At 37.5% G+C, this 19,082-nt stretch overlaps 1 protein-coding gene across 5 annotated transcripts in view; it reads right to left on the bottom strand.

Annotated features, from left to right (window-relative positions):
* Positions 1–19,082, bottom strand: part of AMN1 (antagonist of mitotic exit network 1 homolog) — a 51,472-nt gene that overhangs the window by 19,077 nt on the left and 13,313 nt on the right. For 3 of the 5 annotated variants that reach the window (XM_045587891.1, XM_036456703.2, XM_036456704.2), the window contains exons 3-6: positions 11,412–11,556; positions 9,686–9,903; positions 9,320–9,376; positions 4,692–4,803 (exon numbers count right to left, since the gene is read on the bottom strand). In XM_045587891.1, the coding sequence (XP_045443847.1) occupies positions 4,692–4,803; positions 9,320–9,376; positions 9,686–9,903; positions 11,412–11,556 (532 nt within the window). Of the gene's footprint in view, positions 1–4,691; positions 4,804–9,319; positions 9,377–9,685; positions 9,904–11,411; positions 11,557–12,233; positions 12,279–19,082 lie in introns of those variants that run through there. The other 2 variants (XM_036456706.2, XM_036456705.2) reach the window with 2 other exon arrangements.

The following is a 19,082-nucleotide window of genomic DNA, read 5'->3' on the forward strand; positions in this document are numbered from 1 at the left end:
CTATTTCTGGTCAAGGCCATGCCCCTAGTTGGGGAGCATGCAGGAGGCAAACAATCTGTGACTCTTTCACATCGATCTTTTTCTTTCTCTCTCTCATTCTTCCTAAAAAATCAATGGAAGACTTAGCCGGTTTGGCTCAGGAGGTAGAACATTGACCTGCAGATTGAAAGGTCCCAGGTTTGATTGGTTTGATTCCAGTCAAGGGCGCATGCCGGGGTTGAGGTCTCAATCCCCATTGTGGGATATGTAGGGGGCAGCAGATCAATGATTTTTCTCTCATCATTGATGTTTTTTCTCTCTCTCCCTCTCCCATCCTCTCTGAAATCAATTAAATATATATATATATATTTTAAAAATCAAATGTAAAAAATATCCTTAGGTGAGGATTAACAACAAAAAAAGAGTGGCTTGAAGCCCTGAGTTTTATCTTATCTATAAGTAGTAAATGTTGAATACAGTTTTTCAGGGTATACAAAGCAGGCAACTCTAGGTGAATAAATTTAAATCTGCTTATTTAGGTAATATTTAAAATAATTGGATGAGTAAAAATTTGAGTTTGGTGACAGAGGCCTTTTGAGCTAAAAGTAGCAGCCAGCTATAAGAAGTAAACAATGTGGAGCCAATATATAAAGGCCCTCTTCAGCTCATTGATATAACAGTAATTAAGGAGGTAAATGTTGGAATCCGTTACCATCCCTACTACCCAAAGCAATCAATAGTTCAATTCAATTCCTATTAAAATATCAATGGTATATTTCACATATCTAGAACAAATATTCTAAGAATTTATATTTATATATTTTTACTTAAAAAGAATATAGTTGGAAGTATCACAATACTAGATATCAAGCTATACTACAAGGCCATTGTAATTAAAGCAGCCTGGTACTGGCATAAGAACAGGTATATAGATCAATGGAACAGAACAAGGAGCCCAGAAATCAACGAATGCCTATATGGTCAATTAATGTTTTACAAAGGAGGCAAGAGCATACAATGGGGTAAAGACAGTCTCTTCAATAAATGGTACTGGCAAAATCGGACAGGTATATGCAAAAAAATGAAATTAGTCCACCAACTCATACCATACTCAGAATAAACTCAAAATGAATTAAAGATTTAAAAATAAGAAACTATAAAAACCCTAGCAGAAAAATAGGCAGTAAAATCTTACACATCTCTCATAGCAATATTTTTGCCAATATGCTTCCTAGAGCAAAGGAAAAAGTAAATAAATGAGATTACATCAAACTAAAAAGCTTTTGCACAGCAAAAGAAATTATCAACAAAATGAAAAAGGGAGGGAGGGGCTGACAAAAGCTTGTCTGCACCACCCCGAGACTCCACCCCATCCAAGCAGAGCACAGAAGCTCTTCCAGTGGCTAGTTTTCTCGTACACCACGAATAGGACTCTCCTAGGAAGGAACAGGCAGGAATCCAAAGCTTGTCTGCGCCTATACCAAAGAGGTGCGGGCACGCCTGCAACCGATCTTACGGGATTCACCAAAGCTCGGCTGTGCCACCTCGAGACTCCGCCCCATCCAAGCGGAATACAGAAACCCTCCTAGCTGAGACACTTCTGATCCTCATAGCCAATTGGCTTGGAGATCAACGCTTCCCAGTGATATCAACAACAAGCAAGGCTTAACAACAAGACTGCACACACAGCCCACAAAGGGCTACACCAAGACTGTCCACCTCAGGTAACTGGGAGGCTGACTCACTGAACCATATAGGACACCTTAGCACAAAGCCACCCTACCAACTCAGGGAAGCTGTGAAAATGCCGAGACAAGGAAACAGATCACAAACAAAAGAAATGGAGGACAAAAAGCGACTGGATATAGAGTTCAGAACCACGCTTATAAGGTTTTTCAAGAATTTTCTAGAAAAGGCTGATAAAATAAACGAGACTTATAAAGATATGAAAAGGGATCAACTAGAAATAAAGAATACATTGTCTGAAATAAAAAATATTACACAGAGTCCTAAAAACAGAATGGAAGATTGCAAGAATCAAATAAAAGATTTGGAACACAAAGAGCCAGAAGACACTCCTCCACAGAAGCAAGAAGATAAGAGAATCCAGAAAGTTGAAGATAGTGTAAGAAATCTCTGGGACAACTTCAAGCGAACTAACATCAGAATTATGGGGGTCCTAGAAGAAAAGAGAGAGCAAGATACTGAAAGAATAATGGAAGAAATAGTGACTGAAAACTTCCCATACCTCGTGAAAGAATTAGACTTACAAGTCAGGAAGTGCACAGAACCCCAAACAAAAGGAATCCAAAGAGGACCACACAAAGACACATCATAATTAAAATCCCAAGAGCAAAAGACAAAGAGAGAATATTAAAAGCAGCAAGAGCAAAGCAGGTAGTTACCTATAAAGGAGCACCCATACGATTGTCAGCTGATTTCTCAACACAAACCATGCAGGCCAGACGGGAATGGCAAGAAATATTCAAGGTGATGAGTAGCAAGAACCTACAGCCAAAAATAATCTGCCCAGCAAAGCTATCACTCAGAATCGAAGGTTGGATAAAGAGCTTCACAAATAAAAAAAGCTAAAGGAGTTCATCACCGCCAAACCAGAATTATATGAATTGCTGAAAGGGGTTCTTTAGGAAGAGGAAGAAGATATAGATAAAAATTATGATCAACAAATACGTAACTATCAACAAGTGAAACTAAAAGCCAAGGGAATTAAAAAACCTGATGAACAATGTTAACTGGTAATATAATAGAATCAGAAGGAATGGAAGGGGAGTGGACTAACGATTCTTGGGGAAAAGGGGGTGTGGGAAGAGCCTGAACAAAAACTGTGCATCTATGGATGAGAACAATGGGGGGTGGGGAAAGGGCAGAGGGTGGGGTGGGAATCTGGTGGAGGGGAGCAATGGAGAGGAAAAAATGAGGAACATTTGTAATAATATGAACAATAAAGATTTAAAAAAAAAAAAAAAAAGGAAAAGGGAACACACTGTATGAGAGAGTGATTTTACCAATACATCTAATAAGGGATTAATTTCCAAATTATATAAAGAACTTATATACTCAACACCATGAAGACAAACAACCAAATTAAAAAATGGGCAAAGGACCTAAATAAACACCTCCAAAAAGGACAGATGACCAGTAGACAAATGAAAAAATGCTCAATGTCACAATCATCAGAAACAAGCATATTAATGCCATAATGAAATATTACACTTACCAGAATGGCAACCATCTATAACTCAATAAACAATAGTGATGGTGAGGATGTGGAGAAAAGGGAACCCTAGTGCAGCCACTGCAGAAAACAGTATGGACTTTCCTCAAAAAATTAAAAATAGAACTGCCTTTAACCCAGTGATCCCATTTCTAGGAATATGTCCTAAGAATCCCAAAACACCAATTTGAAAGAATATATGTATCTTGATGTTCACAGCAGCGTTATTTACAATAGTCAAGATCTGTAAACAACCCAGGTGCCCCATCAGTAGATGAGTGAATAAAAAGCTGTGGTACATTTACACAATGGAGTACGATGCAGCTATAAAAGAAGAAGGATCTCTTACCATTTGATATAGTATAGAGGGACCTGGAGAGTATTTTGCTAAGTGAAATAAATCAGTCAAAGAAAGACAAGTATCTCATGATCTCACTCCTATGTGGAATCTAATGAACAAAATAAACTGACGAACAAAATAGAAACAGGGGCAAGGATACATGAAACAGACTGACAGCTGTCAGAGGGGGCAAGATTGGATGAATGAAAGGTGAAAAGATTAGCCAAATAACATATATGTATAATGCATAGACACAGACAACAGTTTGGTGATGGCCAGAGGGAAGGGTAGCATGGTCTGGATAATACAAAAGAGGTGAGGTGCTGCATTTTCAGAAGCATGGTGGTATCATGGCTCTTATACTGGCCAAATGGGTTATGACTACTTTGTTCTTCTTCAGTGAAGTATCACATTACAAATTATTCTGAACTTCAATGGCTACAGCCTGATGAGAGTATAGCTAACAGGTCATTTAGCATATTTGATAAATGTGATATTGTAAAGCATTGTTTAGTATCATGGCCACTACCACCATTCTCATCCTCATCACAATTAACATTAACACTTACCACCACCACCACCACCACGACTAACATTTACTGAACCCTTATATCAGGCATCATGTAAAGTATTGTCAGATACTCATCGTGACCAAGTTTTTGAGGTACCGTATTTTTCCGGACCATAAGACGCACCGGACCATAAGACGCACCAGTTTTTAGAGAAGGGAAATGAAGAAAAAAGGATTCTGAAACAAATAGTGTCCTAAAATATTTTGTGTGCATTAAAACCCAACATCACAGTCATAAACACATGTAATCAACCCTGTAAACAGCAGCATTTAGAACCATTTTAGAGCCGGGCAAGCACACAGAGACCACACAGAGCCGGGCAAGTAAAAAAACTTTTTTTTAAAAGTATATGTGTAGGCTATATTTGGACCATAAGACGCAGGGACTTTTCCCCCCCACTTCTGGGGGGAAAAAAGTGCGTCTTATGGTCCGAAAAATACGGTAGGTACTGTCATTATACCATGAGGACACAGAATAATGGAATGGGTAAAATAAGTTACTCCAGGTCACACAGTTATTAAAAGATGAAAGCAGGATTTGAGCCTAAGCAGTCTATCATACTAACCTGTTATCAGGGGGCATCCATGGAACAGTAATATATGTATCTGAGGACAGCGAGTAAGGACAGCTTCTACAGACTCATCAGTCAGATTCACACAATGTCCCATATGAATCTCCTATTTAAAAATTAAGGGTAATCAAAAGAAAAAAACAGGTTTATAATAACAGTATGAAAAAGCTTGGGACATACTCTGATACAAAAAGAACCAAATGTCTACTTGTAAGAAAAAGTCTTATAGAAAGAACTAATATAAGTCTGCAGTAACTTGTAAGGTATAGCAGCTATATAAGTTAAATGCCCAACCATTTTATAAAGCTATTAGTGGCCCGTTGCAGGAAGAATCCTGCAATAGGGCTTCCTGCTGTGGTCGCTGTCCCTCCTGCTTTCTCCCCTTCTGCTTGCCCCACTGGCTTCTCCCTTCTCCCCGTTCCACTTGCTTGCTTCTCCGCAACTTTGCTCCCTTCTGCAGCTCCTGGCTTCTTTCTACACTGTCTTCAGACTTCGCTCTGGCCTGGATATTGGTTGGGTTAATTTGCATCCTCACTCTGATTGGCTGGTGGGCGGGGCTTCTGGGCATAGCGAAGGTGCAGTCAATTTGCATGTTTCTTTTTTATTAGGTAGGATTTGGCAATATCTAGCAAAGCTAAAGATGAGTATAACCTAGAACACAACAATTCCACCTGCTGATGTCTATATTTTATAGAGAGAAACTCTTGTACATGTGTACAAGGAAACAATTTATAAATATGCCCCATTGTAATATTATTTACAACAGTAAAGAAGTGGTGACTGGCTAAATAAATGGTGGCTCATTAATATAACAGAATAAGATAAAAATATTTACTAGTATTAACAGACTCACATCTCAAACATAATGTTAGTTCAGACTCTTTGGGAAACAGTATGGTGCCAAGACCGGTTTGGCTCAGTGGATGCAGGGGTCCTCAAACTTTTTAAAGTGGGGGCCAGATCACGGTCCCTCAGAGAACTGGAGGGCCGGACTATATGAACTACTAATTCCTACTGTAACACCTCGGCTGCGCTCACTGCCCAAAAAACCTGGCGGGCCGGATCAGAGTCCTCTGTGGGCCACATGTGGCCCGCGGGCCGTAGTTTGAAGACCCCTGGTAGAGCATGTGTCTTTTCAAAGGACCAGGCCATTCATATGCAAAAACAAAGAAAAGCACACTTAGCCACTGGGCCCTATAAGACACCTAGCACTCAAAGTCAATCTATCAACACAGGGAAGCAGCCAAAATGTGGAGACAAAGAAACAGGTCACAAATGAAAGAAATAGAAGATATAGAGCTCAAAACTACAGTTATAAGGTTTTTCAAGAATTTTCTAGAAAAGGCTGATAAATTTAGTAAGACCCTAGGGATATGAAAAAGGTATTCTATAAGAAGAGGAAGAAGAAGAAAAAGGTAAAGATAAAAATTATGAACACAAATACATATCTATCAACAAGTGAATCTAAAAATCAAGGGAATAAAAAATCTGTTGAACAGAATAAACTGGTGAATATAATAGAATCAGGGGCAGAGAAAGGGAGTGGACTGACAATTCTCAGGAAGAAAGAGGTGTGGGGGGTGTGGGAAGAGACTGGACAAAATCGTACACATATGGGTGAGGATGGGGTGGGTAAGGGCAGAGGGTGGGGTGGGAGCTGGGTGGAGGGAAGCTATGGGATAAAAAGAGGAACAACTGTAATAATCTGAAAAATAAAGATTTATTTAAAAAAAAAAGACTTGTATGCAAATGTCTATAGCAGTATTTATAATAGTGCAAATTGAAACAACCCAAATGTCCACCAAATGGTCAATGTAAAAACAAATTGTGTCATATCCATACACAGAATACTAGTTAGCAAAAAATAAATAAAAGGAATGAAATATTAATGCAATCAACAACATGGGTGAATCTCAAGATCATTATGCTAAGTGAAAGAAGTAAAAGAAGAGAGTAAGAAACCCAAAAGACTATATATTTCTTGATTACATTTATAAAAAATTCTAGAAAAGTTAAAAGTATAATGACAAAGTAAATCAGTGGTTGCTTGGGGGAAGAGCGATGGCAGGAGGCTGACTACAGGGTGAAGCAAATGTCCTAATCTTTTTAAAAAATATATTTTTAGCCGAAACTGGTTTGACTCAGTGGATAGAGCCTGCGGACTGAAAGGTACCAGGTTCGATTCCGGTCAAGGGCATGTACGTTGGTTGCAGGCACATCCCCAGTAGGAGGTGTGCAAGAGGCAGCTGATCGATGTCTCTCTCATTGATGTTTCTAACTCTCTATCCCTCTCTCTTCCTCTCTGTAAAAAAAAAGTCAATAAAAAAAATATATATATGTATATATGTATATATGTATATGTATATATGTATATATGTATACATGTGTGTGTGTGTGTGTGTGTGTGTGTGTGTGTGTGTGTATATATATATATATATATATGTATATATATATTTTTATTTTTATTTTTTACTAGAGTCCCAGTGCATAAATTCATGCATCAGCAGGGTCCCTCTGCCTGGCCTGCCAGTTCGGCCCAAAGCTGGCTCTCTGATATATGCCAAGGGGTCCCAGATTGTGACAAGGTGCAGGCCAGGCCAAGGGACCCCACTGATGCACGATTGGGGCTGGGGAGGAACACTGGAAGTTGGCCAGCCAAGGAGGAACAGCCAGGGAGGGGCTCCAGAAGGGCTCCAGAGCGTGTCTGGAATTCCAGTGATAGGAGTGACCTCTGCAGTATGGGAAGCCTTCCTTGAAGGGAGTTTGATGGCAAGTGAATCCTTCTTAGAAACTCTGCTTTCAGGCAGATGGGAGAAGGATGGTAGTTCAAAGCTTTTTTCTTTTTTTGCATTGGTTGGTTCTCAAAAATCTTCAGCTAAAAATAATTTTGTGCCATAGTGGTGTCCTTTATGGATCCCTTCAAAGATCCAGAAAAATATAAAGGCAAGAGAATAAGTAGTCCTGGTAGAAATATCAGTCAGATATGAAAATTCTAAAGACTATTAGTTTATATTGATAAGTTTTCAGTCTTCATCTAAAATAAGACTATCCTTAAAAATGTTAGAAGCTAAAACTTCTGGGAATCGAACCAGCAACCTTTTAGTGCATGGGACAACGCCTAACCAAATGAACCACACTGGCCAGAGCAATAGGTTTTTATTTTTAAATATATCGGGTCTAGTAATAATTAATGTCGTTTTTAAACATTTAAAATCTTGCTTGGCGTTGACTTGTATTGACATAACCTTCAAACACGTGGTATCTACAGAACGTGTGAAGTGCAATTAACAAGTTTTGCTTGAAAAAGTTTGTGTTTGGTTTGGTTTTTGTTGCAAAACTAGGGCTAAGAAGATGGCGGATGAAGAGCATATTCGGCACTGCATGCTTTACGAGTTCCAATTAGGAAGAAAAGCAAGTGAGGCTGCAAAAAACATCTGTAGTGCTCTTGGTCAAGATGCAGTTAGCGCCAGAAAATGCCAGCGTTGGTTTGAGAAATTTCGCGAGGGAAATTTTTCGTTAGATGACAAGAGTGGTCGAGGCCGTGTGTCCAATTTTGATCAAGAAGCTCTTCAAGCTCTTTTGGTGCAAAATCCTCAAATTACCCAACAAGAGCTTGAGACAACTTTAAATTGTTCACAAAAAACAATTTCCAATCAATTGCGTGCACTTGGCAAAGTCCAAAAGTTTGGAAAATGGGTTCCTCATGAGTTGACCGACAACAACCGTAATCAAAGAGTCACAATTTGCAGTTTGCTCCTCTCTCGTCAAAACCGTTTGCCGTTTTTAGAGCAAATTGTTACCGGAGATGAAAAATGGGTGCTGTATGTTAATTTGAAAAGGCGGCCTCAATGGTTGGACAAAAATGAGGCTCTGCAGCCCACGCCAAAACCTGACTTGCATGCGAAAAAAGTAATGTTGTGTGTTTGGTGGAATTTTAAAGGAATTCTTCATTATGAACTTTTACCATCTAACCAAACCATTACAAGTGCAGTGTATAGTGCCCAATTGGAAAGGTTAGCCCAAGCTTTAAGAGAAAAAGAACCCGCGCTGATTAATCAGAAGGGCGTAATTCTTCACCACGATAACGCACAACCGCATACTGCAAGAATCACTGCTGAAAAACTGCGCCAGTTGGAATGGGAAGTTCTCCCTCAACCTGCATATTCTCCTGATATTGCCCTTCCGATTACCATTTGTTTCATTCTTTGCAAAACTTTCTTCTTGGAAAAAAATTTAATAATGAAGAATACCTCAAAAATGCATTGACCGAATTTTTTGCATCAAAATCACAAGAATTTTACAACAGAGGGATTAAAATGCTTCCTGAGCGTTGGGCACAAGTAGTAGAAAACAACGGCAACTATATTGTTGATTAAATTTTGTTGTATTGTTTAAATAAATTCGATTTTAAAAAGTATTAGAAAACGACATTAATTATTACTAGACCCAATACTTTATCTCCTACTTCACCAATTTTTCTTTACTCTGAGAAGAAAGAGTTAGAGACCCCCAAAATTCATGAAAATACCTAATTGAAAATGGTTGTCTGCTAGGTTTAAAGAATAATTTCTGAAGATATAAGAAGTTTGTTAGCATCATCTTTATTGATATTTTTATGTTACCTCTAGTTTCTCGGCACAAGGTCCACTAACAAGTGCAACCACACCATTGTCAGATACCTAAGCAAAGGGAAAAAACAACACAGCACATAATTGGGACAAAGTAAAATTTTCTAAAAATTGTTAATCATTTAGATATAACTTTATTGCCTCCCATTTAGCAAATATGTGTTTTAGCTACATATACCCTCCCCCCTTACTTAAAATAACTGAGCAGAATGTGCCAAATTATACTGCAATTATTTAACCACCAAAGCATGAAGTAGTCAACAATTTCAATAAAAGTAATTATGTTCTTCTAATGAGTCACTGAAAATACATTGGGAAAACACATGCAACCTCAATATTTCAAGTCTATATTTCATTTACCTTCGTAGCTGAAAAATCGACAGACTGCAGAAAAAAGCAGTTTTCTCCTAATGCATGTAAGGACACATCAGTAATACCTAAGCAGCCACCTAAATCAATGACCTTTAGCAACCGGCAATTGCGTGCAAGAGCAAGGATTCCTTCATCAGTGAGACTGCAGCATCTTTTAAAAGAAGCTTCATGCAGGTATGTACAAGATGAAGCCACTGCTTTTATTCCTGGGGAAAACACAATTATGTATCAATGAGCTATAAATGTATATAGATGAGAAATATGACTGATTTTCACTTAACTGATCACTAGTACTGATATGATACATCTACTTGTATGACATCCCTTTCAAAATAGTTCATCTGTGAGGATATACTTATTTATCAGTGATGCTGCCATTATTTAAAAGTCTTTGTACTGTTTCAGGAATTCTCTATACAGTCTGTAGTATATTCTTCAGAATATCTGTTATTAATAGTCAGCTTTTATTATTTATGAGTAGAGAGCAGATTTGCTTTTAGAATATATCCAAGCCATTCAGAACCATATTAAGTAATTAAATAGTACAATTCTTTTTATTAAAACAAAAGTTTTAAACTAGTAAAGTCAATTTTCTTGTGGCCTCTGAAGAAAAATCAAAGTTAAATTGCCCAAATGTCTTAAGTAACGTTTCCATGCTTATCCTTAGGAATCACACCTGTCTATGCATTCCCTCTCTCCTTCTTGACTCTGCCCTTTTCTATCACCCCACTCCTGCTCTGCTAGCCTGGACCAATCTTACTAATTAAACTGATGCGAGTGCACACTGGAGACTGGCACATGATAATATGCTGCATAAATAAAAGAGTACTTCAGGATCCTGGGCTCTTCAGTCCACTGTGAAAAGATAACTTTATGGGCAAAATACACAAAATAGAAGATGGTAAATGTATGTATAGGTCATTTTTATTATTTTCATATCTTAAAGAACTTTTCTTTTATTCATCTTTGTACAGAATAAAAGTTCTTTGTAATGAGTCATTATTTGCATAAACATTTAAAAACTTATGCTTCTTTGCAATATTGTGATAATCCTAACTTTCTAACTGAGATGATTATAAAATATAGTCAGCAAAATAATCAACCCACAAAATTTTCCAGAAACTTAGCCAAATAAGTCCCGCTTTCTTATAGGAAAGAAAAAGGTAAAAAAAAAAAAAAAAAAAAATCTTATTTTGAAAAAAAAATTATAAAAATCTATTAATTCATCTCTCTGAAAAATCCACTAATTCATGTAATAATGACACTGAAACATGCAGTTGTCTGGCTATAGTTAAAAGCTATGCATTGTACAGACTGATAGGAGAGTTGTCTGGTAAGTTTAAACTGATGATAATTTAATTTTCTGTTGTAATATTGCATCCAAAAAGCCTTAACAAAGTATGAACTGGTCATTTCTTCTTCCACTGTATCAGGCAAAATATTTAAAATATAGAAGTATCCACCCATGTTTATTTTAAAATTTCTCAAATAGTGACTTGCCCAGTGTGTTTCTTATCTTTCAGCACTGTTTATAAGCAAGAATTCTAATTTGGATTCTTTATCTTAGTTTGAATATTTTTGTTGATAAACATAAGTTTCTATTTCTTTGACATCTTCATACTTTCTTTTGACATATTTCCCCCTTTTTTTGTTCCTAAATTATACCAGATGGTTAATATTAATTTGCCAATTCATTCAATGTTAATAAACATACCTTCTGAAGATATAGAAACTCTGTTTTCTTTTGAGGAATTTAAATTTAATTTCTTTAGTTTTCTGCAGTTACTCAGGTGCAGCAGAGCAGTATCTGAAACATCACAGCTCTGTAGATCTAGAGTCTTGACTTCAGGATGTAAAATCTGGAACAAATGCATGATTTTAAAAAACAATTTTTTTCTACAAATATAAACGTCTATTCCATATTCAGTGCTTTTGGGGTCATAACAGACAACTGGAGTATGGAAAATACAGCAAGGAATATAGACCATGTCTGTGTGAAGATAGATACATAAAGCAGGAGAAAAAAAAACCACAAGCCTATTTCCCATTGGAGGTACACCTTCTAGTGCTGCTAATGTCTTCATAGGAACAAAAAGTACTGCTGAGAATACAGGGGTGGGTACAAAGTCACACTAGACCTGAGAAGCAGAATCCACTGGTGGAGATGCTTATTCTTTTCCAGTAGTTCCGGCCGGTTATTAGACATTCTAGCTATGCGTCTCTCACATACCAAACACTTATAGGGAACTAACACTGCTTACCTGGAATATTTACCTCCTTCATTCTTATTTTTGGGACCTAGTACAAACATACCCAGAATTACTGAATATTCACGTGAGGGCAACAAATAGCAGATTCACTTCAAAGTATTCTGAGTTCTCTCTCCAGAAATATTTTCCTTTACTTTTTTCCAAAATAGAAATTGCTTTACTTTTCTGAATATAAAAGTAATATGTTATTATTGTGAAACATTCAGACAATTTAGAAAAATTATACAAATGATAAGAATAAGTATTTCTATTTATTGGACTATTACCAGGAAGGGTACTAAGTGTGCTGTATACATTATTACTTAATAGTCTGCCTCTAGTTCTCTCTCTCACACATGCACATATACACACACGCACAAATACACACACCCTTGAGAGACTGGTCATTGCCCTTTTATTAATGAAGGAATTGAGGCATCCAGAGTTTAAACAGCAACACAAACTACACAACCAAAAAAGGAGCAGAGCTAGATTTGGAAACCAGTTCTTCCTAATTCCAAAGGCCACGTTTCTAACCACTTCAACTAAAGTTACCCAAAGTACCAATACCCAAAGAAAAACATAAGCGTAGTTTTCATGTTTTTTGAGTAAAAAAAAAAAAAGTCTTTGAGGAAAAATGAGATCAGATCATATATACTTATGAGCACTTTTTACAAAAATAATTATGGTTGCATACTATTTCATAGCTCATTAAATTCATCTTATATGGCAAAACACTAAGTTGAACATTTAGGCTGATTTAGGAAGCAGTAAAGTTACTTTGTTTATATATCTACACTAATAAAAGAAAAACTTGCAAAAAATGATGGTCACTCCATTATGCTACCAGCCAATCAAGAGTGAGTATGCAAATTAGCCCAACAAAGATGATGATGCCCATAATGACCAGGTGACGCTGGGGCTTCTGGGGGCTGGACTGGAGTCACAAACCCACAAGAAACCTGTGAAAAGGGAGATTAAACTATCATAACTTTATCTTCCTTTCCACAAGATAAGAAAACTGATCTTGGTTTATTTAGTGACATGTCCCACACCTTTCTACAAGCACAGGGTATGTTATGACCACTCCCAGGAATATCTGGTCAGAATACCATCTCCGGGGAATAATGCTACTGTGGCAAATCATCTAAGAGAGGAAACAAGCTTCTGTTGGGTTTATTCTGAAGGTCAGAGAACATGCCACCCCACCATGTGCTGTGTTGTTATACTGATGATCTTGAGCTGCAAATGCTTGAAAAACAGCAAATGCATGCAGAGGCTTTCACTGAGGTCTCCTGATCTGCTTAAAATCGGACCCCCAAAAGGAGCTTAAATGTCATAGGTCCTTTTGATGGGAGAAGTGTCATCAGGTAAAGAAGACTGACTCCTGTCACAGGACAGGAGAGTAGAAGTTGACATCATTCCCAAACTTTTTTATAAACTATCTCCTCTCCCCCATTCATCTTTCCTAAAAATCACTTACTCTCCTCTAAGTGGCCTACATCTCCCATCCCCTTTCCCTAGGAAGAAAGTGTTTAAATCTGCATTCTAAGTCACCTTGAGAAGTCACTCATTTTCCCCTGGGATCTCCCACATATATACAAGATACACATGTTAATGAACTTTTGTTTTTCTCTTAGTGATCTGTCTTTCATTACAAGGGCCTCCACTAAGAACTTAGAAAGATAGAGAAAAACTATTTTTCCTCCTCCATAATTCTATCTCAGGAAATCAAGTCCCCAGCTGAACAATGAGATTGGCTCAAGTACCAAGCAGTCCCAACTGATGGGAGAGAAGCTTCTAGGGCAAAATCAATGATACTGGCATCAAAGTGGGACAGAGGGCACAGGCATGGTTGCCAGTGGGAGTTTAAAGTGGTTCAACATTTTGGGAGGATGACTTGGTAAATTCAATAGAAATGTTCAAGGTACATCCAAGAGTCTTCTTCTAGAAATCACATTTGCTGAGATAAAGCAAAAGCATATAAGCCCTGGTCAGAACCCAGGATGCTACTTCAGGCTTTCCCTCCCACTATAGGAAAACCTGGGGACAGGTTTTTAGGACAAGGTGGCATCTATCCTAATAAAAGGGTAATATGCTAATTAGATTGAACATCTTACAGATGACCTTCCAGATGTCCTTCCAGACAAAGCCATATTGGTGGGGTCAAGGCAGAAGAGGTTAGAGATCAGGCAGGCAGGGAAGAGCAGTTAGGGAGATCAGGCCAGCAGGCAGGTGAGTGGTTAGGAGCCAGAGGTCTTGAGGGGTCCCAGATTGGAATGAATGCAAGCCGAGCTGAGGGGACCCCCTTCCCATGCACAAATTTCGTGCACCAGGCCTCTAGTGCTATATAAAACTGTTGACTTTTTGGGTTATGATGAGCATACTTGTATGCTTTCCTGATTATTATTTCCTTGAGAGAAATACCAGAAGTAAATGTTAATTATATGAGATGATGGAGATACTAACTAACCCTATTGTGGAACTCATTTTGCAGTAAATAAGTGTATCAAATCAGCATGTGTTTCACACTTTAAATTTACACATTATATATTAATTATATCTCAGATTAAAAACATACCAGAAGTAAAATTGTTGCGTCAATGGTAAGCAAAATTTTAGGACTTTTGATAGTGCTAAACTGTCCTCCTAAAAGGCTTTTATCATTTCCACTCTCATCAGCAGAAGATAAAAGTGACAGTTCCCGACACTATTGCCAACACTGGATATTACTGTTTTAAGTTTCTGCCAAACTGAAAGACAAACTGTGACTTTTATTTCTAAATGAGTTTAAATATCCCTTTACTTGCTTTTAGTGACTTATATTTCTTTCCTTTGAATCTTTATAATTCTTCTATTTTAGTATTTGTTTTTATTTTTCTTATTGGTTTGTGGGGATCCTTTATGTTAAAAATAATAGAATTTCATACATTGCAAATATTTTTCCTAGTTATGTGCCTTTTTTATCTTTTTGTCACAAAGATCATATTCTGACGCAATCAAATACATAGATCTTTTTCTTCTTGGTTTCTAACTTTAGTGATTTGCCCAAGAACTGCAAAGCAAAAAAGTTTTATTTGTGGTCTATAGAAATTGCAATTCTGATACTACAAATTTGGGTAAAAATTCAACTGTGTTCTGAGGGGAAAAGAGAGAATTTATGAAGACAGAAAAAATGGCACTGCCAAAGGGGTGACACAGTTGTTTTAAAAGAGCTGTGATTGGTTGCTGTTAAGCAGACTTACACTATGCCATCTACCGTATTCATGATTACTGCCTGTCTACTGCTAGGTGAAAATTTTATTTCTTAATAGAGAGTTCAGTGATGCAGAGCCAGTTCCATTTGTGGTTTAGCCCAGTTCAAAAGTTCCTTTTCACGTGTGTGGGGGGGGGGGGAGATTTGAGGGAGTAGGTGTTAGTTCAGCTTCCTGGATACCTTTAGATAGCTCTCTTGACAATATCAACTCAATTTTGCTGTTTTTCTTCCACAGTTACCCCTTTAGATCAAGATTTTTCCTTACCAAGTATCAATGATCAACCATTAGGAAACATCCATGGTCCATCATTAAAAAAGCAACATGGATCCCATCTACCAGGAAGGCTCATTCCTGGTATGTCATGTCCCATGTAGGAAGAAAAGTAGTTTCCTGAGTGTACAATAGGAGTTTATGGCCACATCTGAGCAACAAGGAGGCTAACTGGAAATTGAGCTAAGTCACATATTCTTCAAATTAAAAGTTCTTTGTAGAGGTGGTCTTGTCAGGATTTATTCGTTGTAACATCTCTGGGCATTGGGCTACTATTATTCTGGTAGTGGCTGTTAGTCATTGTTCAAGACACCCAAAAAGATACATAATTAAGGTAGTAAACAGTATAATCACACACACAAAAAATAATAATATGGTCAAGGCCTGAAATATAGAACAAATCCAGGCTCCTATTCCTGCAGGCCAGTTAGATAAGTCTGTCTAATCTCAGTTTATAGGGTTAATGTTCTGCCTATTTGAGGATTTTACATATTTTTTTCAGAACCTCAAGCTGACACAGAAACAACATTCTTCTCCCAAAAGTACCACCTTGTGGGGTGGCTAAGACATCTAGAGCCCTGATTTTGTAGTACTACCTCTGCCAGACTGTCAATCATTTCTTGTTGTTTTTCAAGGGCAATTAGAGTAGTATTCTACATTGTGTTACAAAAATATAAAAGTTTCTGATAGGCCTTTAACTCAGCTACTCCAAACTAAGGGGGGGAAGTTCTAGCACAGGAATGCCCAAAGCCTCAATTATCTATTTTGGGGTTTCAGGGGAGAGAAGACCCCAAATCCCAGTTCTATTTGGTTTGTTTTGGTCAAAGTTTATAGACAAAAAAACCTAGATTAGAGATAATGGCAGAAAAATGAAGACAGCATCTTCCTGGTGACAGCATCAGGTACTAACATAACAGTATCATATCCACTTCACCACTGGGTTGGCAAGGTGACATATATTGGGTCCCACATAAGAAACATCCAGTGCCCTCAAGTGAGAGCATGCAATTAGACCCTTCAACCCAGATCCGAGGGGAGAATTAAGTTCTATTTCTGAAACAGGGACTGCACATCCTTTGTATGTTGGATAATCATTAATAGTCATTAATGCAGAAGACATTAAGATCATCATACATAAGAATAATTAAAAGAGCAACTAAGGTTTCTACATATTTGTGTCAGAATTGAAAGATCCTCATGGATTTGGTTGTTCCTAGTTATTTTCCACCAAATACCTTTTTTATCTTGACCCCAAGAGTGAGAAGATATATGATTTTTGGGTTTGAATGGTGTTATTTCCTGAAGTTCCCCATATTATAGAGACATTGTAAGAAGTAACACTGTAGTCACTTAAGCCTCATCAAGGTGTGAACTTATGGTCATCTGAATCATGCAAAAGACTGAAGGTATACATTTTTAAAGGGACAAACCAGTATTCTGCCTGAACCATTTATATTTTCAAAATAGTTAGACAAGTTACAAGTCCAGATTGCATTTATGGGTATTCCTTACAGGTAGATTTGGTTACAGGAAGGTTAAATAATCCATATGTCCAGTTAGATTTTGTAAGCTTTCAAGACCTGATCCAGGGTCTTGGGAGAGCTATCTACATCCTTTTCAATCCAGAATGAAAATTCTAATTGTGGTTTTGGATTAAAGAATTTTCAGCTTAAGATCTCCAATAGGCTGAGAGGACCACTCAGGTGTGGATGTCCTTTTTAAATGAGAAACCTGGTTCCATGCATCAATACTCTTAAGTTCAGCAGCACAAGAATTAGTGAAAATTGTGCTACATTACTAACCTGATATGCTCCTTTCAATTGGATGTGAAGGGCATCTTTATGGAGTTGGCATTTCCAATAGACATAATCCCTGAGTTTGGAGATAATGATGTTGTAGATCTTCTCCTGGGAGCACACTTTGAAAATTTTGCTCTGAGTTGTTATTCTTAAGAGCCCTTAATAAGTTTCTACTATAGAGCAGGTCTTCTTTTGACTGGTGCATACATTCATTGACCTAATTTGATGGGTCTGCCAATAATAATTTCAAAATAAGACAGACTGTTTGCCGAAGGGAGTAGACCTTAAGTTGAGCAATATCAAGGGAGAGCTTTATGCCAAGGATTATTAAAAGTCTCTATAAGTTTTGTCATTTTGAGGTTTTTAAATTTTATTTTATTTTTTTTTTTTAGAGAGAAATACCAATTTATTGTTCCCTTTATTCATTGGTTGATACTTTTTTTTTTTTTAAACAGTGATTATTTTGTGTGTCTTTTAAAATGTATTTATACTGATTTCAGAGAGGAAGGGACAAGGAGAGATAGAAATATCAATGATGAGAGAGAATCATTGATCAGCTGACTCCTGCACATCCCACACTGGGGATGGAGCCCACAACCTGGGCATGTGCCCTTGACTGAATCTGAACCTGGGACCCTTCAGTTCGCAGGCGGACACTGTAATCCACTGAGCCAAACCAGCTAGGGCTTGTTGATTAATTCTTGTATGTGTCCTGACTGGAGATCAAACCCCAACCTTGGCATATTGGGACATCAACTGAGTGACTTGGCCAGGGTGTCATTTTGAGTTTTTATTATCCTGTTAGTCCATTTTAAAATTGACCAATACAACTGATGTCAGTGACATTTCTTGATCAAAGTTCATTTGGAATGGAATCTAAAAGAGGGTTGGAGTCAATTAAGGTGACTGAAAAAACTGGCATAGTTATGGATGAGTTCATAGATAAGTCCTCTTGAAAGTCATTAGTTAGAAGCTTAAGATGTAAGAATATCTCCCCCTTTTGAAAGAATATGGGCTTTATGAGCTTCAAGAAAATCTTGTCCTAGGAGATGAATAAGGGCAGAAGAAACTAAAAGAAACTGACGAGTTCCCTGAAAAGGTCCAACTTGAAAAGGAATTGGAAGGAATTGGGAGACAATCATAGATCATCTGGAAACTTCCACCATTTGTATGGTTTCAGTATTCCAAGAAAGAGAATGGAGGCTAGTAGGGTTAAAAACTGATAAGGTGACTCCCATATCCAACACGGCCCTAGTTTATTCATTCCCAATAGATCAATTTTTCCTAAGGAATCAGTTAAGAGCATGGGGGAAACCCTTTTTTGATCATTAGCACAGCACTACTGCTAAGAAAACTTTGATTGAATTCCTGAGGAGGATTCACAAATTCTATGGGTTACAGGCCTTTTGCGCTCCAATCTTTTTTCCAATAACTAGGCTTTTTGCAATAATTAAAAACCACTTTTGCCTGGTCGGCATGGCTCAGTGGTTGAGCATCAACCTATGAACCCAGAAGTCATGGGTTCGATTCCTGGTCAGAGCACATGCTTGGGATGCGGGCTCAGTCCTGTGTGTAGTGCGCAGGAGGCAGCAAATTAATGATTCTCTCTCATCATCAATGTTTCTATCTCTCTCTCCCTCTCCAAAATAAAAATTAAAAAACAAAAACAAAAGATGACTATAAAAGCAATGAGGTATCTTCACTGACTTCATCTATGCTGGAGTATTGAGTTAAACGTTTTCAAATCTATCATAGAAATGAAAAACAATTTCTTCGTGTTTTTTAACACATTTAAAATTTTTCTTTCAAT

Source organism: Pipistrellus kuhlii, unplaced genomic scaffold (assembly GCF_014108245.1).
Source record: "Pipistrellus kuhlii isolate mPipKuh1 unplaced genomic scaffold, mPipKuh1.p scaffold_m20_p_3, whole genome shotgun sequence".
NCBI classification, from domain to species: Eukaryota; Metazoa; Chordata; class Mammalia; order Chiroptera; family Vespertilionidae; genus Pipistrellus; species Pipistrellus kuhlii.